The 20,211-nt window shown below is 49.0% G+C and overlaps 1 protein-coding gene across 3 annotated transcripts in view; it reads right to left on the bottom strand.

Moving 5' to 3' along the window:
• PHF12 (PHD finger protein 12) overlaps positions 1-20,211 on the bottom strand; it is a 40,753-nt gene that overhangs the window by 2,139 nt on the left and 18,403 nt on the right. For 2 of the 3 annotated variants that reach the window (XM_021704583.1, XM_021704584.1), the window contains exons 3-13: positions 16,631-16,703; positions 13,623-14,016; positions 11,971-12,091; positions 10,604-10,736; positions 8,552-8,716; positions 5,429-5,587; positions 4,039-4,834; positions 2,703-2,828; positions 1,926-2,069; positions 939-1,037; positions 121-203 (exon numbers count right to left, since the gene is read on the bottom strand). In XM_021704583.1, coding sequence (XP_021560258.1) covers positions 121-203; positions 939-1,037; positions 1,926-2,069; positions 2,703-2,828; positions 4,039-4,834; positions 5,429-5,587; positions 8,552-8,716; positions 10,604-10,736; positions 11,971-12,091; positions 13,623-14,016; positions 16,631-16,703 — 2,293 coding nt within the window. The other variant, XM_044921942.1, reaches the window with a different exon arrangement.

The following is a 20,211-nucleotide window of genomic DNA, read 5'->3' as shown; positions in this document are numbered from 1 at the left end:
AAGAGGAGAAGACCTCCCCGCCCCCCTTCCCCTCACCCAGGACACTGAACAAAAAACCCCAGTGCCTAGGAGAGGCCTCAGGTGGGGAGAGCTCCCTCCCACCCCATCCCCACCCCTCACCTCATCGTAGAATATGCAGGCGTGTTTGCCGGACACGTAGTTACAGTGACCGTAGTTTGTAAGGCACACGTCCATGTCAGCTCCTGCAAGTGGCAGCAGAAGAGGTAAAGGCAGGCAGAGAACAAGACTGTAAGGCATATGCATGGGGAGGGCGGGGGGCCGGGAGTCAACGCCTGGGCAGGTACTGTAAGGCCTGGGGGGGGGGGGCGGCTAGCTTGGGGCCCCGTCCTTGTACTTTTGAACAAAAACGGATTTCTTTTCCAATCCCCTTCGAAAGAACGGCTGTCCCTGCCAGCTGATCTCGTCTAGAACATGTGGCTATTGCCCAGAAGGGATGAGTGAGTTCCTGGTTATTACCGTGACAGCACGACATGGGGTACAGGGCTCATAAAGCCTGTCATCGCAAAGAAAGGAGATTTCTGGGCCGTGGGCTAAGCAGACTGTCCCTCTGTACAAGATACAGGACTAAGTAAAGGTTAGGGTTGTGTGAGGCCCATCACTTTTTCAAAGACCTCCAGGGACAAAGTATGTGCCCTCTGCTCGGTTATTTCCTGCGTGCTTAAAATGGCTCACTGGGCAGCAATCAGAGCTGACTCTCCTCTCTCCTGAGGTCATGCTGGGCCCAGAGCAAAAGGGCTCGAGCCAGGGAAGAGAAGCAGCTGATAATCTCCTTTCTTAGTCCCTCCTGCCTGGATAGCTGCTGGGTTAAACCACTCAGCCCTGGAGAGGGTTTTCCCTCACCCCTTTCTGGCCTCTGTGGGTAAGGCTAATAGTATTTAGGGCTGAAGAGATTCGGCACCTCTCCCAGCTGGGCTCACCTGTCCCGATGTAGAGGGTTCGATAGCACATGTTCACAGCTCCTCCCAACCCTAAGAGAGGGTAGAACACAGCTCGGGCCTGTACCTCCTTTCTTTGCACTACAAGACAAACACAGGGATAGGATCATTCAGAAACTCAGAACCTGAGGCCCCAAACATAAACCCAAAGAACCCGGGCCTTCGGCTCGTGGCCCAGAGAAAATAATCCCACTAGATGAGTCATCTTGCCAAACTCACCTTAGACACTGGGCTGCTTCAGGGTGATGCTCTCCCCCCACCCACAGCATTTCCAACACGGGGCAAGAGGGACCATCTTTGAAGATGGTCATAGAATTCAAAAATGAAAGTAATTTAAGTTCCTGGGCTGCTGACTGGCTTATAGGGGATAGACCAGATGATACCATAGGGAGGCCATGCAAAACAGAACGCACAGACCAGCGTTTCTCAAACTTCAGTGTGCATATGAATCAACTAGGGATCCTGTTAAAATGTAGATTCTGATGCTGTAGGTCAGCTCTGCGTTTTCCACAATTTCAATCAGTAAGGCTCATTAAGGGTTAATGCTCAAAGGAATAGCCTAAGCAGTTAAACTCTTGGGAAGAACTTCCAGGAGGCTAGCTCAACTGTTAACTGTTATTTTGCTTCTCACCTTGAACTTGAAAAATTGCCTTTTGGGAAACTTTCGTAACCCAAATATTTGAAAGCAGTTCAGCGGAAAGCGTACCACATATACCCAAAGGCACTCGTGGCTGCTCTGTGTGTCTCGAAGTGGATGAGCATGAAAGAAAGTCACAGCAGACTTCCCCGAGTCTGACGTGAAAGTTGTGGTTGCCTTTCTGTTCCTGCTTTCTGGGGGAAGAAACCCTGGTGCTTTATTAAGCCCGTTAAAGGCACACACGGAGCACTGAGATACCGAAAACCGAGACCCCTCACACACACAGGGGAGACCGGACGGTGCACCGTGGGGGCAGGTGTGTGCGTGCGCACCTTCTGTGTGGTGCCCTCCAGCAGCCAGCGGATGTGCCCCGACACTGCCCGGTGACGCTTGGACCCGGGAGGGGAAAAGCTGATGTATTCTCTGCAAGGCCAGAAACTTGATCAGCTTCTCGTCCAGCATATTTATCTCGATTTCTATTAACCAAAGAGAAAGATTAAAAAGCAGCTGAGGAGGAAATGGAATGCGGAACTAGGTGAGGGTCACAGAGCAAATAGTTTAGCATTTCTGAAATCTAGCCAAGTGATTGTTCTCGAACAGCAGAGAGGACGAAGTGGCATAAGAATCCAGAGCTGGGCATCTCCCTAGCCATGTGCTGCGAGAGATGGGCCCCGGTGCCACCCGGGCAGCTGCCTCTTGGAGGTGGGAGGCTTGATTTTAGGTCCGGTGGTCCTGGGGAGGCAGAGCAAGAGAAACCCCCTGCCTGCGTGCGGTGGGGAGGGCTGGCTGGCCGACACCAAGGCTTAGATTTTCTACCCACCCTCTCTGCACAGAGGGCAAGCGGTGCCTCCGTTCTCTCCGACTTGGGGAACAAGGCCCTCCCGGTTTTAGCCGGCCTCACACGCTCAGCCGGCTCTGCTCTCCCTTCACCTCTGATTATGAGGTGTGGAAGGCAGGGGTAGGAGGGGCTTGCTTTCTTAACCCGCCTCCCCAGCCCTGGGAGCTCAGGCATCCCTTCGGTTCCTTTCTGAACCAACAGGGCTGGAAAGCTGCGCAGGGACGGCACCTTCCCGCAGCAGCTGGTGGAAGGGTACAGCTCACTCACTCACCTCCATGAGCGTCCGTGAGCGCTCGCAGCGAGCTGGTGAGGTCCGCCATGGCAGTAGAGTTGGCTGGGAAAGAGGGTACGGTTAAAGCGCTTCCTATGGGTAGCGTGCCGGGGCTGACCTTGCCATCTGGGGACGGAGCAGGAAGACTGTTACTTACGTCGCCTGAGGGAAACCCACCGGTCCAATCCCCCACTGCCGAGACAGGTCTGGATTTCGGACCCAAGGTGATGTTCCCTTCTTGACTCTCACCCCATAGGCTCTGGAACTCCTAGAGCTAAAAATGTGTGGTGAGGAAGGGCAGATGGAACGACAAGGCACCCGGGCACGCAGGAGTCTCCAGAGCACCGAGAACTGGTGAAATCTATCGCTCTGGGGAACGCGGTGGGGTGGCTTTGTTCTCTGGGCCGTCACTACCTCCCGGCTGCCTCTATGCCTGCCCCTGTAACTCCTGCCTCCTGAAGTTCCACTCACAGGGTGCAGCACCTATCCAGGCCCGTATTAAGAGGTAAACAGAGACAGGAAAAGAGCCTGAAGGTAGGGGCCATCCTGGGACCAGGGGCCCCCATGCAGAGAAGTCACAGTCACCTGGTTACCGAGACTCCCAGCTGACTAGGAGGCCAGCTTCAGTTCAGACGGGAGAGACCACAGGGGGTTCCAGCAGCATCTGAAACCTGGTTCAGATGCTGGGGTCAGCAATCTCGAGGTCTGGAGTGCTGACTGGGGACAGCTGAGAGAGCAGGTCCACACTTTCTGCACGCGGCCCAAGGGTGAGCTTTTGGGCCAGGCCAACCTCTGTGGGCATGTCGCTCTGCAGCTATTCTGAAAGGCAGTGTTGCTTTCTATCCCTGCTTTCCCTGACCTGGAAGCTCCTTCACATGAGTGGGCTCTGCGAATCTAGATTAGGTGTGATCTGGTCTCTGGTGTGGATCCTGAAACACGGAGGCCATCACCTAGAACCTCGGGCTGGCCATAGCGGCTCCACAGAGCAGGCTGCCTTCCTCTAAGGAGATGGAATATAAACACGCGGAAGACTAGGCCTGAAAGGTGTGGGGAGGGGAGTCGGGAGACCCAGCCGTAGTTCCAATCCTGCCACTGACTCGGTAGGTCACCTAGAGGAAATCACTTACTTTCAGAGCCTAAGCAATCCCACCAATGAAACGGGGACAAGTTAACGCGTGCCTTCTCTTCTCTCACATACGTGTGGGGAGGGCAAATAAGAGAGAGACCGAAGTCCTCTGAAATATTCACAGGAATATAAGTGTTTTTTGAAGTTTAACTGCCAGGAAGAACATGAAAGGACTGGATCCAAATTACCCCGAGGCTGAGCAGCACTCACCTGATGATGGCGCTGGTGAGCAGAATCGTTGGTTGGCTCCTGTGGCCAAGATACCATCTCCTGCTGCTTGGGGGGGAGTAAGCACCCGGGTGGCATTTGGGGGTGAGCCCAGTGGCCTTGACTCTGTCAACGGAGGTCCTATCTGTGATTGGACAGTCTTTCTTTGCAAAGTGCTGGTGTTCTCGATGCTGGCACAAGAGCTGGGAATGGAAGGGGGCAGGCTTGGGACAGGAACCAAACTCCTCTGGGGGCAAGAGCTGGGGCCAGTGGCATTCTCTGTCTTCACAATGATGCCGACGGTGTGGTTCTGAAGCCCCCCAGCCGCTGGTGGCGTGAGGGGCCGGGGCCAGCCTTGCCGGTGGGAGAGGCCTGGTAAGGGGGTGTTGGCGCCTGGAAGTCGCCGGGGGTCCGTGGAATCAGTGGGGTTGCTGTAGAGGTGTGGGCCATTGGCTTTCACCTCTGTGCTCACTGGCCCGTTGGCAGTCCCGCAGGGGGCTTTCTTGGATTTTTCCGCACAAGAACTGCAGCTGATGTCCTCTAGGGCTGGGGGCTGGTGGGGTGGAGAGCAGCTCAGGGAATTCTGGGTGCTAATCCCTGAGGGGCAGGACAAGGGGCAGTGGGAAGGTGTAGGTGCCTTGTCAGCTGTTTGCAGGGAGGTGGTGATTGAGCTGTCAGTCACAATAACAGGCTTAATATCAGCCTTCTCTGTCTGTTCAGAGTCCCACTGCGAAGGCATCTGCTTAGCAGATAAATGTTTCAATATGCTGCACTGGAGCGCAACAACACTACAGAGCCACTGCAACGGAAGGAGAGGAGAGGAGAGGAGGGTGAGAGGCCTGGGAGGCGCTGGTCCTTCCTGCCCCAGTGGCCAGGGCTACAGCACAGCTGATAAGCACTGTTTCCGAGGTCCCATCGCAAACGCCCAGGAAAGGTGTGCTTGACTTCTGCCAGGATTCCACTTCCAGTCCCAAGCAAGACTTGCTGGTACGCTCAGCAGGCGGCACCCTGGTCAGCAGAGCTCGGGGTTCCCGTTCGGGCTCCGCCCCTAAGGCTCACCTTGTGAACCAACATGCAGCAACTGCTGTGTGTTCAGCACTACCGCCTAACCTCTCTACGGGTCTGCTGAGCTCTTTCTACGAGACGGAGGTGCCCGTCTCGCAGCACACTGGGGGGCCAATGGAGCAGCAGACCGGTTGACTCTGTACTTCTTTTACTTGCCTCAGAATATCGGCCAGGAGTTCTCTCTGGAAGAGTCAACTCTTGGGGGATGAGGGTGGGGGTGGGTGGGGTTGCAGAAGATGGGGGTGGGAATGGCACTGAGGCTATCTCCAGTCACCGCTGTGGTGAGATGGAAGACTGGCTCTGGAATCCCGACCCTGCCTTCACTCACCTCTTGCTGCTCTGCCTGGGTGGCTAAGTGCTCAGAATTCAAAAGGTGCGTCTGTGATTCCTCAGGGATCCCATTGCAGATCAGCTCCCCATCCCGAATGGCCGCGGGTGCAATGAGAGGGGGTGGAAACTGGTACTGAGATTTGATAGCATCAGGAACCTGTTTAGGACAACAGGAGGAGGAAGGAGAGGGAGATGGTGCTGACACGTCCAGGTGATTCAGCCCTGGCCGCATTTTTCTGCTTGTGGTGCCGACGCCCATGGGACCATCATGCACTCTGGGGTCTACTAGGACAAGGAGGCTCAGTGGCTGCAACTGCTCGGTGCCTCAGACACACACACACACGAGCCTGAGAAGGCAAGAACTGGAAACAGCAGGCATGTGCCCTGCCCACCCCCTGCCTTGGCCTAACAAGTGTAAGACTGACTCTGGACACAGCTTCACAGCAGTACTCTAGGCTGCTCAGCATCAAGTTTGGGAGGTGAGTGAGCAGTATCTGAGAGGTAAAAAGTTAAAGGAGGTCATATTCACAGTGGAAATGCTCAGCATGAGGCCTGGCCTGTGACAAGCACTCAATCAAGGTCAGTTTTCTTCATCCATTCATTCATGACTAATGAAACAACTGAAGACCTCTTTGTTGTACAAAGACAGAAGACACATTCTGAATCATACCATGTAAGAATGAAAGAGCCACACAAGCAAAGGGTCATTCATACATTCAACTAATACTTATTTTTTTTTAAAGATTTTTATTTATTTATTTGAGAGGGAGAATGAGAGAGAGAGACCACATGAGAGGGGGGAGGGTCAGAGGGAGAAGCAGACTCCCTGCTGAGCAAGGAGCCCGATGCGGGACTCGATCCTGGGACTCCAGGATCATGACCTGAGCCGAAGGCAGTCACCCAACCAACTGAGACACCCAGGCACCCTCAACTAATATTTCTTGAGCACCTCCTGGGTCTGGGTACTGCCCCAAGTCCTAGAGATCCAGAGATGAATAAAACTTAAGCTCTGCCCTCAAGGAGCGCACAGTCTAGTTGCAGAGATAAACAGAAACATTACAACCCAGTGTAATGGGTCCTATGATAGAGACATGGCTCAGGAGCGATAAAAAACACAGAGGAAGAGTGTTCATTTTTGTCTGGGGGTGTGGCAAAGGAATTTGGGATTAGGGAAGATTTTATAGGAAAGCAGTATTACAGCTGAGCCTTAGAAGTTGAGAACTTCCAGGCAGATGAAGAGGGTAGGGGAGCAGCATATAAGGCACAGAGGTGTGGAAGCACTTGGTGGATTTGGAAAACATTTGGAGGACAGATTTGGTGACCAAGTCCTTATGGAGGATAACGGAAGAAGAGCTGAAAATGCTTTCCAGAATTTTGGTTTGAGGGGCTGGGTGGAGATTGTGGTAATTTACTGAAACAGGAAATACAAGAAGAAGAGCAGATTTGGAGGCAGAAGACTTTTGGTCTTGGGCAAGTTGAGACTGGAGTGTCTGTGGGATGGGCAGGCAGATATGAATCTGGATAGGAGGAGAAAGGCAAGGCAGGTGGAATCGAGAGTCAGCACCATTAACAGTGATGGCCGGTGCCTTGGGCTTGTCCGAGGTCACCCAGTAATGGGAGGGGGAGGAATGGAATGGTAGGCAAATCCCTGGCGAAGAGTGAAGGAGTAGCAGGAAGAGGAAACCCCAACAAAAACAAAGTTCTTAAGCTGATTTTGCTGCACTGCGCTCCATCAGTGATAAACATGTTCCAGGAGAGAGGTGAGCAGGTATCCGCCACTGTCCTCAATTCACTCTCAAATTGTCTAGGTACAAAATGCTTTTCAGGCAATTCATGCCCTTGGATTTTTCTCAAGAACAGGGAAACCTTTACAAAAGGGGGGAGCTGGGTGGCTCAGTTGGTTAAGCGTCTGATTCTTGATTTCAGCTCAGGTCATGATCTCAGGGTGGTGAGATTGAGCCCCGTGCTGGGCTCTGTGCTGGGCATGGAGATTCTCTCTCTTTCTCTGCCTCGCACCCCCCCCCCCGCTCTTCTAAGAAAGAAAAAAAGAAAGAGGGAGGCGGCATTGTAAAATGACAGGATTTCATCAAGGCTTCTTGGCCTGTTCATTTCAGCCACCAGGCTCTCTTCCAAATCTACAGTTTACTTTTAAATCTGTTTCTCTAAGGTATGAGACATGCCACGTCTATAATACCCCCAACTGAAAACACCTTGATTTAATTTTGGAAACTGATGTTTGCACTGAAGTATAAATATTTACACAGTTAAGAGATTGTTATACAATTTCCAATAGTTAGCATCTTGCTGGTGCTGACATCCACTGGAAGGGACGGGAGTGGTGTGAGTGAGTTAAAGTGAGACTGCCGCCAAGTGGCCATACTTGAGAATTGCTGGTCCCCACTGGCACAGAGCACTGTGGGATTTCTCAGAAGAGAAAGATCAAGCATATGTGTGGGTGTAGAGTGTTGGGCTCTCCAGGTTAAATGAATGAGGGAACTGACTGGTCTATGAAAACAGCCTCAACACCCCCAAATGCTTTTCAACAAAGGGATTTTTTCTGTCAATCTCTGCGGACACACTTCAGCAAACTGTCAAGTGGATACAAACGTTAGGTATTATTACCGCCAAGGCCACAACTTGGAGTATTCATGATGTATTACCAGCGGCCTGGAACAACAGATTTAACTCTCCTTTAGTCGTTCTCCTCTTAAGTTCCTCAGCTGGGATAGCTCCTCACTTTCCATATGGTCCTCTGCTTCATCCCCCTCACCTTCAGCCCACCAGGCAGCTCTGGGAAAGGGGCCGTCTCCCAGGAACAGAGAGCACGAGTGCCTGCCGAGGGGTTAGCAACAGCAGAGCACCTCTGTTTGGCGGAAGGGGCTAAAGAGCACCGATCCTCAGGAGAACTGGAAACTCGGGAGAGTTTGGAGCTTGGCCTTCATAATCCTGACCTCTATCCTCAAGTATGAGAACATACGGTCCCATTCAGCACTTGTTGAGACACCAGAGACAAACGTCAGGGCTTCAGCCTCCCTGTCTATCAATTCGGGCCCATGATCCTGTCTATCCCCTGGAAACAATCAAAGCCCACCACCCTGCCCGCACCAGGCTGGGGACTCACCTTCAAGCTCCTTCTTCTGACTGACTGGAGCAGACGGCGGTTAGGAGGGTGCTTCTTATGGATTCGGTTCAGGAAGTCCACTTTGACCACATGCTGTGAAATGGTGTCCTGGAAACGGTCAAACACCTGGCACCGATTGCTCAGCGTCATATTCTTCTGGTTCAGCTAGGGACAAAGCAGACACACTCTTGCAACGAACCTCAAAAGGCATCCCCTTCCCAACGACCTCTATTCTCTAGGTTCGAAAAATAGAAGCCCTTGGCCAAATAGGTTCCTTCTGTCAGGAGCTGGTAGGTCAACACTCCTGTCAGGGGGCCAAGGAACACGGATAAAACGTTCTCCCTCAGCTCTGCCTGGTCTAGCACGGGAAAACTGTTATGTTCTCTTCCCCAGAGAGCCTTGAGGGGGACAGGAAATAGAAAATTAGCCAAGAAATGCCCTTCAAATTCAGCCTCTGACAGCTCGCATCACCTTTTGCTAGTGTACCCTAACAGAGCACAGGTTTCAACGGAGATGTAGGCCTTGGCCCTCGAGACCCAGACTCCCTTTCTAGAAGGCACTCTCTCCCACAGGAAGCAGGACGGTTTCCTATATAGGAGCTTGGCTGACAGGAGGGATCAGCACCAGAATCCCATGTGCCCTGCCCTATTCCTCTTCCAACATACCAGGGAATGTTAGCGAGTCCACCTGGATCTCACAGTCCTGCTCTAGAGAAGGTGGAAAACCTGGCCTGCTCCAAGAGGCCGAAGGGCAGGAAGAACGGACTGGACGCAGCGGCATATACAGAAGGCACGTAAACCCTGCGCCGCTTTTCCGCTTCTGCATCTGGTCCAGCACACTTTAATTCAAAAGAAAAGATCTGTGCTGAAGCTGCCCAATTAGTCAAGTAGGAAAAACCCCTAAGTGGCTAATAAAAAAATTACCTAATTAATTTTTCATCGGTTGGAAAGCTGCTCTTTAAGATTCATATTTGGGCATACTGCTCATGGTTGTTTTTTTCTGGTTCAGCAGGAGGCAAAACGAAACACTCGTAACTGCGCCTCAGAGAGAAGCTTCCTCCTAGCTAAGCCCTTCTGAGCAGTGTTAGCCGAATGAAGAAGCCAAAAGCAACCTTTTTGCCCATGTGTGCAAGTCCATAACTGCGGTCCCTCAGTGCAACGTGAGGAGCACACTGTCAAGCTGAGGGTCAAAAGATATTACCATCTGATAGACAATGTCTTAAGCTATAATCTTTTTGTTAATCTGGAAGGGCTGCTCTTCTGAAGCCCTCACCCATTCAACCTTGTAAATGACTGTTCTTAGGGCCTAACAGGAAAGGGACTAAGCTTAAGCCTCTTTTGGAGATAGCAAAGGACAGTTCCATTTGAGCCCCAGGAAGCATCTGAAAAATGCACCCAAGACTCCCGGGAGAGAAGATAAAAGGACCCTCACACCATTCATTCATTCAATGACTTACTTACTGAATACCTATTATGTACCATGACAAGGTGGGTGTTAAAAACTAGAGAGACAGGAAAGAGCCTCATGTGGTGCCTAGGACATATCGGTGTTCAATAAATGGCTGACTGGAACACTGTTATCCATGCCAATTCTTCAACTCTCCTGAGTTACTGGGAGTTGACTGCCTGTGATAATTCCTGAGATAGGAGAATAAACGTTTTAGAGTTTCTTAGTTTGTCTCCTCTAAAAATAAGAGGCAGGAAAATACGGAAGCAACTACCATGAGAGCATTTATTCCCAAAAGTTGGATCTAACATACTCCCCTTTTAGAACTGTAGCATCAGCTGCTTAATTCACTGTGGAAGAAATTATGCATCAACAACCAAGTCTGCCTGTACAGCTAAAACAAGGCATTGCGGGAAAAGGCAAAATGCACAGCTGAGGCATGTCAAAATAATCAGAACTGAGTAGGATGGTCTGCAGAATCTAGTATCTGAGAGATTATAGTGAACTCTGGTACAAAGCTGACCCTACCCTGCTTTCTACCGAATCAGTCCATGCCCCAGCTGTGCCCAGAGAGAAGTGAAGGGGCGACGCTGATGCTGCGCTTACCACCACATGTTCGATGTGATTCGGACACATCCATCTGCCCAGGGGCATGGCAGTGAGCGGTGGCTCGAGGCAGTCCATGTGGAACAGGAGGGGGCAATAGTCGCACTGGATGAGAGGGGCCACACGGCAGCTCCTGCAAAAGAGAGTTGTAGGCCATTTCTGTGGCAAGATGGGAAAATTGAAACCAACTCTGCATTGTGAACAGCCTCTCCTCCTTAATCCTCACCACGTTCTCCCAGAGCCTCCTCCCCCAGTGATCAGTTACACTCACCATTAGGAAGATGGATGAAGTTGGGGGCTACCACCAGGCTCTCCATTATTCTCTCTTCTAAGAGGAATGTGTCTTGTGGGGAAGTGAATGTTTATTTGGAGTACAGCTAAAGTGGCTGTCAGAGCAGGAATGATCAATGCTCAGTACCCACAAGGGGAAGATAGCCAACTCTGCTCTGATCTTTCTACTCCTTAAAAGAAAGTAACTACCTCATTAAAAAAAAAAAAAAAAAACCTCTAGCCATGTTTCTAGAGTCTTACACTACAGCAAGAAAAGACGTCTCTTCCGCATGCAGCACTCAGCAAAAATGACACACGCAGAGAGAGAGTTGTGCTGGGAAAGGATTCTGTAATGTATCCGTGTATGCATAGTTCAAGGGAAGGGCTTCAGCAAACACCAATTTTGACTTGTAACCACGGATACTCCTTGGGTGTCTGAGATGCACCGGAGCCTCAGTCTGGGCCTGGCTCAGAGTTCTGCTGCTCTACTATCTAGTTCCCTACAGCTTTTGTTGTGGAACATTTCTTTTTTTTCTTTGGCATGTTTCTTTTTGATAGCTATTTTCTCCTGCTATCCTGCCCTTCTAAGACACCCGGGCCACTAAGTCCAGCTTCAGTAATTGAAGCAGCTGGTTCCTGTCACTGAGGAGCTCCTATCTGAAGGAAACCAGTGTCTTAGGGAAGCTACAACTGGGGCAGCCTAGAGGCATTTGGAAGTCATCCAGTCTGATGCATATTAGCTACCATGGATACTTGTATTACTTTTAAACTCATCTTTAAAAACTATTTGCCTTTTCCAGGGACCTGTGTCTCTGCTGGCCAGAGCTCCTCCTCCTAGCTAGTCAAATTATCTCTTGCTTCTGTTTAAGTCCAACTCCTCTCATCCGAGCCTTTATAAACACAGTTCTCAGGTACTTCAGGGAATTTGTTAAGATAGTCAAGGCTCTGGTCAATTGGTCACGCAGTCTCTGTACTCATACCATCCGAATGTGGGTTGTCCACATTTAACACAGAGGGTTTGGAAGAGGTGATGGGAGAGAGAAAACGTATCATTTGCTGACTATGGGAGAAGAGCCCTCAGGATGGAAGAAAAATACCTGTTGCATGTGAAGCAGACTTTGACTGGTAGGGGAACAAGACCATTGTGATCTAACTCGTGCTGTGTCTTTTTAACGTTTTTCCCTGTGGTTTCCTCCTTTCTTCTCCTCTTGCTAGAACCTAGAAGAGAAATTGATGGTGCTGAGCTTTCTTGGATGTAGAGTTCCTAATCTGGGATATGGAAACAATAGTAAGTGAAAGAAGAGATCTCAGGAAAAGTACGTGCCATGGCCTAGACATGGGTCTCTTTGTGAGACCCCCTGGGCTGGCTTCAAATGAGAAAAAGAATAGGAAGGCAGAAAAAGGAACACAGAAATCAGAACTATGGTCAGAAGTCACTCGTTCTGAGGCAGAAACACAGCTCTGTGTTTTGCAAACATGAAGCGGTCAGAAGCTTAGGTTGTTAGAAACTGGCAACCTAAGGAATATAAGGACCCGAGTCAAACAGTCAACGAAGACTGTTCTGTGGAGCTGGCTGAGGAAAAGACTATAATTTTACTGCATTTGTACAGAAATCAGAAAACCTTGGATTCCATATGCATCCTCCTGGCTGACCAGGATTCTTAAGATTGCCAATTTCACTTTCTCTGGGAAAAAGAAAAGAACATCTAGAAGCTTTGTGGTATCAAGTAGAAGACGACTTGATTAAAGAAAAAAAAAGGGTATGAAGGGCAATTTGGCAACATCTTATCAAACTATAAATGCATATGAGGCGCCTGGGTGGCTCAGTCCTTAAGCACCTGCCTTCGGCTCAGGTCATGATCCCGGGTCCTGGGATCGAGCCCCACATCGGGATCCCTGCTCGGCGGGAAGCCCGCTTCTCCCTCTCCCACTCCCCCTGCTTGTATTCCCTCTCTCGCTGTATCTCTCTCTGCCAAATAAATAAATAAAATCTTTAAAAACAAAAACAAACAAAAAACCCTATAAATGCATAGTTATAACCCAGCAATAATTCTAACACTAAGAATTGACCCTCCAAATACACTCACATGTATGCAATGATATATTTATAAAATTATTTGTTGAAGCACCATCTATAGTAACAAAAGATTAGGAACAACCTGAATGTCCATTAATAGGAAATCAGCTGAATAAGTTATGGCACATCTATATAATACACTATTATGTAACCGTTAAGAAAAACTGAGGAATGCCTACATTGATATGGAAAGATCTCTAGAGCATATTGTGAAGTGAAAAAAGCAAGGTGTAGAGTAGCATACCAAGTAAGCTGGTGAGAGAGAAAATACTGAGCATATTATCTATAATTGCTTATATATGCACAAAGAAATTCTAGGAGGAAATACACAAGGACCAAACAGTGGTTACCTGTGAGGGGTAGGAAGTAGAAAGGAGGCAAATGACAGACAGGGGTGGAAGGGAAATTTTCCATTTTAAGCCTTTGCATATTTTTTGGCTTTCGAACCATGAGAATACATTACCTATATTTTTAAAAAGGTGATATGCTGAAGGGCAGAAAACAGAAAACCGAACAAGCACAGTAAAAGCTAAAACCTTCAAAGATGTTCAGGAGAACAAAGAACAGGAGCTCGAGAGTGGCGCCGCGAACGGTGACCCCAGAGGCAGCACTGCTCTCTGGCAGGACAGGAGCCCTCTGGGGGCGCGGGGGGCGCACGAGAGTTTGGCTAACCTGGGAGCGCGGTGGTACAAGTCAGTTCATTGGGCAACTGAAACTGGGTGGGGTTCCGCTCCATGGCAGCAGCGATCAGCAGCTCGAAGGGCCGCCGCAGCTGGGGCTGCACACAGTCCGGCTCCGCTGCTATGGGCTCCTCGTCCACGTCAATGATGTCCTCATCGACATCATTCTGCTCAGAGGGTGGGGTCTCTGTGCTGGCGTTGGATGTGGGCGTGCCAGGCCGGCTGGCTCTCCTCTCCAGGATCCGGGTGTGGGCAATGGCCTTGAGTTCAGTTTTGCTGGCTGATCTGTCCAGCAAGTCAGTATCACTGCTGGGGGATGTAGTCCGTTTGCTGGATTTGTCCACCAGTCCATTGACGTGGCCCAGCTCCTTTTTTTGCTCTCGTTTCTGTGCAAATGAACAGGTAGGCCCATCACATAAAGTACCACAAAACAGAAAGAGATGGATACCACAAAGTCCTTGCTAGACCACTGGCCAAAATTATGAACTTTTCTAACCTGTCACAGACTCATCCACCTGGAGACTTGGAACACTGGTCTGTTCAAGCTGACAAAACTACAGCTGAACTAAACTAAAGCTGGCAAACTGCGTACAGCAGCAGGGAAAGTGAGAAACAAGTATACACACTTCCCATAGATCCTTTACTCTAAGTTATCATATGGATACACACTATCTCTATACAAAGTACACAGGCAAAGGGATAAAAAGTTACCACAGTGAGAATAAACGGAGTGAGGTTAAGTGAGAACACTGAGGAAAACATAAGGGCACTCAACATCACTGTAGTTTGCCTTGGAGCATCTTGACCTCCCGAATGGTTTTACGAATTTTGCTCCAAATAAAGTCTGCAAATGCAAAGGTAAGAGGTAAAACCGGCAAGCAGAGCTCCCTGTCCAGGGAGGCTGGGTGCTGACATGGGAAGTAACTACACTACGAGGTGGATGGCTGGTGTGTGGAAGGTAGCTACCCAGTGATCACAGTGTCCGAGACTGGTGGCTTTCAATGTTTCAAGTTTAACTAGAACTCCAAAAGCGACACTTCTTCAAATGGGAAGGTGGGGAAATGGAAAAAGATGGTGTTTACTCAGTAGGACTGGATGGCTGGTATTACATTTTCCTCTAGGACTCCAAAGAGTGGTCAAATGAAGGTTTAACACTGGTCTCCACTCAGGAGACCTGGGATCTGTCCCAGTTCTGCCTATGATTCCTTATGACCCTGGATGATGCAGGTTGGTGTGCAGGAATTTGTCTGTCTGTAAAGTAAGACTAGTAAAACCTTTCTTCTCCTTTCAGAGATATGGTGGAGACAGAGGGTTGCATATATGAAAGGGAGGAAGGCTCTGAGTAAGGGGAAGATTCAGCCTCCACTAGGAACAGGACCTGAACATCAGAGGTTGCTGAGGCCAAAGAATGTATCATTTCAGTCTACTTCAACATAACTACAGGAGGCCAAAGGGGGATAGACGTAGTGGTGCTGGAAAGGGCAGCCATGGCAATGGTAGGCAAAGAGGGCCACCCGAGAGCCTGTCAGAGTGGCACTTCGGGGAGAGCGCACTATGTTGGAAAAAGGCTACTATAATCCCTACCAAGCAGCTCTGCTTCTAGAAAACTGATGAAGAGGTAACAGAGCTTTGGAGTGGGGCAATTTGGCTCAAATCTGGGCTCTGTTGATTCTTCTGAGTCCTTGAGAAGGTTCTTCTACTTGTTCTAAAACGGAGACACTACGCTCAGCACCCACAGACAGCCGTATGGATTCGATGAGATAACGTGTGTAAACCACCCGGCACGTGACGGGCACCAAAATAACGTCAGTTCCTCTTCTCCACCCTCTTTTCCTGACTTCACTTCTCCCTCAGCTGTTCCCAGCCCTATCACATCCAGCTTCCTCAGTGGCGCGTTTCCGAAAGGCCTCCTGGCTGGCAGATGCTGCTAAAAGGCCCTGCTCTAACCTAACTGGGGATGCACAGGAAGAGATCTTGAGAGGTGGACAGGCTGGAGGACAGCCTGGCTTGTGGACTTAGGAGGTATCAAACTACAGCTGGAGCTAAGAGGTTGACTTGGCCTTGCCTTGCCTTGCCTTTTAGGAAGAACCCTTGTGCACATGTTGAAAAATAAAAGTCTGCCTATTTACCTTCTTAAAGGCTGAAGACTGTTACACACATAAACCACAATCTCTGAATCATCTCATCCTGTTTCTGCAACCAAGGAAATCATCATTCATTGTGACATCATGTTCAGGGTCCAGGACAACAGAGGTGATGTCACAACGAAGGCAAGTTGCTTGCTGTGTAATTAGTGTAGGGGGAGGGAAGGAGATGGTTTACAATCCATAGACAGATTCTAACCCACAGTCTATAATTTGAGGACTGGGTCTCTCATAATCTGGATGGAAACACACCTACTTCCTTTTCTGATAAAGAGGAATTTAGCTTTCGCACCCCATAAAAGGTCTCAAAATCGAAAATCATGTTCTCAAAGCCAGCACTGAATTATCAAAGCCAAGGGGGGGGGGAGCTAAAGAGGGATTAGGCAACCTTATATATGCACAAAGAAATTCTAGGGGTACAAACGGGTTCAAAGTCTTCTGTCCCTCATACACCCAGTCAAGCCTCTGGACACCAGCGACTTATTTGCCTTGGGGCGAGGGAAATCCTTTTGCCACCAAGCTGGAGAAACAGCTTTGTTTTTCTTCAGCCACTTTCAGTCACAGATATAGCTGCCACATTCAGGCCACTTAAATCAGCCTACTCCTGTCACTAGCGAATGAACATGGCTCAGTAAATTAACACACCTCTTCTGCTCATTTCAGCAGCTCATGTTTGGATTTTAGGCCCTACTGGATTCCAAACAGTCACCATGGGGAGAGTGAGGGTGATTCCAGGGCTGGAAAAGACAAGAAGAAGGGACGAAAACGCCTTCAGGGCCAGGCCGTCTTAGCTCTCGAATATCAGCGCTCTAGATCTGGCATTCTGAGCAAAGCCTTCAGAAAGCAGCATCATTACCTTTCGGCGAACGGTGCACCGGTGACACATCCACTCCCCAGGAGGCAGCATCTCTTCGCTCAGTGGAGGGTTACTGTGGGAAAAAGACAAGGGCGAGGCTAAGTACTAACCCTTGATGCAGCAGGAAAAGCCCAGCTAGGTCTGGCACAAAGCCGCACGTCCCTCGACTCCTAGTCTGGCCAGGCCTGCAAGTACCGCTAGGGTTCTCCCGCCCTTCCTTCAAAATGGCTGCCTGGCATAGTTTGTAACAACCTGAAGAGTGAGGACCCCCTCTCACATCTTAGAAAGAGAAGCCAAATCCAGAGCCATTAACACTGGGCTTACAGGCAAACACCGAAAGAACCAGTTTGGAGACTTAGGAATCACTCGCAAACTGTATCACGCTAATAAAATCATTGATAGGTCCTCCACACTCCTCGAAGTTTGTTAGTGTAAGGCTAAGCTCTTCCATCTGCTGTTCAGAGCCCCATGTAGCACAGATTCATTCCCCCCCTTTCCAGGACCCTTTCCCCAGTCAAATTGAAGACTTGCTATTTCTTTCTCTACATCACTTTTACCCCTAGAAAGCTCTGCCTGTTAAAACCCTATTAATCCTGTAAAACTTGCCTCAATCAGGCAGCTCAATTTTAATATGACAGCTGCAGATTAAAGATGGCAGATTAAAGATGGCTGCAAATTCTTCACTACTCCTACCGTCCAGAGGTAGGCCATTTCCGTCCTCTTGAATAAGGCTTGCCTCGTGACTTGTTTTGATGACTAGAATGCAGCAGAGGTAACCATGTTGTGACTTCCGAGGCTGGGTGTTAGGAGACCTGCAGATTCCATTTTTACATGTTTGGAATGTTCTAGCTCAGAGCCCTGCTGTCATGCTGAGAGGCCACCCAGTGGAGACCTAAGGCACTCCAATTAACAGCTTCCTCTGGACTCCAAGCCAAAAGCCAACATGAACTACTGCTATGCGACTGAGTCCTCTTGGACCATGCCAGCTCAGTCCAGCCTCTAAAGGACTGTGGTCCCGGACAACACCACACTGAACAGAAAAACCACCCAGCTGAGCTCAGTCAACCTGCGGACTTATGAGAGATAATAACCAGTGTCTGAGTTTTGGACAGTTTGTTACACAGCAACAGATGACTGAGTACAGCTCCTTCATGTGCTCCTCCTGCATTACTCAGACATCAAGACCTCTGGGCTACATGGTTTAGTTCTCTTTTTGTACTTCTCATGTTTTTCCTTGTGTGACAGGTTTTTTTCTTTTCTTTTTAAGTTTTATTTATTTATTTATTTATTTTAAAGATTTTATTTATTTATTTATTGGAGAGCGAGCGAGAGAGAAACAGCATGAGAGAGGAGAGGGTCAGAGGGAGAAGCAGGCTCCCCACTGAGCCAGGAGCCCGATGTGGGACTCGATCCCAGGATCCTGGGATCATGACCTGAGCCGAAGGCAGTCGCTTAACCAACTGAGCCACCCAGGCGCCCAAGTTTTATTTATTTTTAAATAATCTCTACACCCAACGTGGGGCTCGAACTCATGACCCCAAGATCAAGACTTGTATGCTCTTCTGACTGAGCCAGCCAGGCACCCTAGTTCTCTTATTTCTTTTTTATTTATTACTTATTGTAAGCTCTATGCCCAATGTGGGGCTTGAATTCTCATTCATTCATTCATTCACTCATTCATTGTAAGCTCTACACCCAATGTGGGGCTTGAAGTCACAACCCCGAGATCAAGAACTCTTGACCTACCAACTGAGCCAGCCAGATGCCTCTCTTATTTCTTTCATTAGAGGGCCCGAGACAAAGATTGGATCTCTTTGCTCTTCGTAGGTTTATAACACAGAGGTTGTGCACACAGTAGTCACTCAATAAGTCAATACTGAGTCAGAATTAGAGCTGTGTAGGGCAGGCCTTACTGATCCTCCACTGATTTCCATTAAGGTTATACCAAGAACCATATAAGACTTTATTAAATCCTTGGGAGGGTCACATTTCTAATGTCTATACAGTAGTGGTTCTCAAGTGTGGTACCCAGATCAGATGCAAACATCAGTATCATCTAAGGGACGCCTGGGTAGCTCAGTCGGTTGGGCATCTGCCTTCGGCTCAGGTCATGATCCCAGGGTCCTGGGATCGAGTCCCACATCAGGCTCCTTGCTCGGTGGGGAGCCTGCCCTTCCCCCTGCTTGTGCTCTCTCTGTCTCTCTCTGACAAATAAATAAGTAAATAAATAAAATCTTGGGGGGGGGGAAAGAAATGCAAAAGAAATTCCTATATTTGGTTCCTCAGAGTCACCTATTTGTAATGGGAAGGAGGAATTTTTTCATCAAAAAAAGATGAGAAAGGGGCGCCTGGGTGGCTCAGTCGGTTACACGTCTGCCTTCAGCTCAGGTCATGATACTGGGGCCCAAGTCAGGCTCCGCCTTGAGCAGGAAGTCGGCTTGAGATTCTCTCTCTTTCCCTCTGCCCCTGCCTGTGTTCTCGCTCTCTAATAAATAAATAAAATCTTAAAAAAAAAAAAAAAAAAGGGACGCCTGGGTGGCTCAGTCGGTTAAGCGTCTGCCTTCGGCTCAGGTCATGATCCCGGGGTCCTGGGATCGAGTCCCGCATCGGGCTCCCTGCTCCTTGGGAGCCTGCTTCTCCCTCTGCCTCTCTCTCTCTCTCTGTCTCTCATGAATAAATAAATAAAATCTTAAAAAAAAAAAAAAAAAAGAAATGATGAGAAATACTAAAAAAATAATTGAGGGCTGAATAACATAAGGACTCTTCCTGAAGTCCCAGGGCTTAATATTACATTGGTCTACTATTTCTATCTAAAAGAGCACCTGGCTTGGCAAATTATCCTAGCTCCTGCTTTGCCATGCTTTCTTGGAGCCCTGAGTATACATGTTGGGATGTCCACTAAGCCCTTACAGGTCCTTGCTTCCTTTCCTCCCTGTTTCCTTGGTGGAATCTTAGGAGATCCTTACTAGGAAGCAGAAAACTGGAGCACACTGGCCTGTTGTGACAGGTCTTCAAATCCTAGAGGACCACAGATGAATGTCACCTGTCAAGTCTTCCCCACTTCTCTCCAATGGATTTTTGCATAGGCCACATCCAAACTAATGAAATGCATGCATGTAATCTGCAAAGGCCTACAGACTCTGCTAGCTTCAGCAGCTGTCATATTAAAATTAACCCTGAAAAGGCTGTCACTTCTGATTCTGTTTTTCATCATTTCTTTTCATCTGCCCACTTGGCTTTGTACCAAGATACTCTCCACCAAACATATAAAGCAGAGAAGGGCAAGGCAAGGTGGTTTGAGCTTGGATCTTTTACCAAGATGTAAATGGCCTCCTGGCCATCCTTCACGCTTCCCTCTATCTAGCTCCAACCCCTGCTGGCAGAATGAGTTATTTAAGACACAATTCTGACCATATCACCCTCCTAATTAAAAAGCTCTTCAGTATCACCCCTACCCTATCCTTTATTACAGGATAAAGTTTAAGCTCCTCAGTATTGTTAAGTTATGACCCCTGTGGCCAGAATCCTACATCTTTTTCCAGCTTCATTATCCTGATGGCTCCCCACATAGTCCATACCCT

The sequence above is a fragment of the Neomonachus schauinslandi genome, chromosome 15 (genome assembly GCF_002201575.2).
Source record: "Neomonachus schauinslandi chromosome 15, ASM220157v2, whole genome shotgun sequence".
In the NCBI taxonomy this organism is placed as follows: domain Eukaryota; kingdom Metazoa; phylum Chordata; class Mammalia; order Carnivora; family Phocidae; genus Neomonachus; species Neomonachus schauinslandi.
Note: the sequence above shows the minus strand (reverse complement) of the source record. Positions and strands in the feature narration are given on the sequence as shown.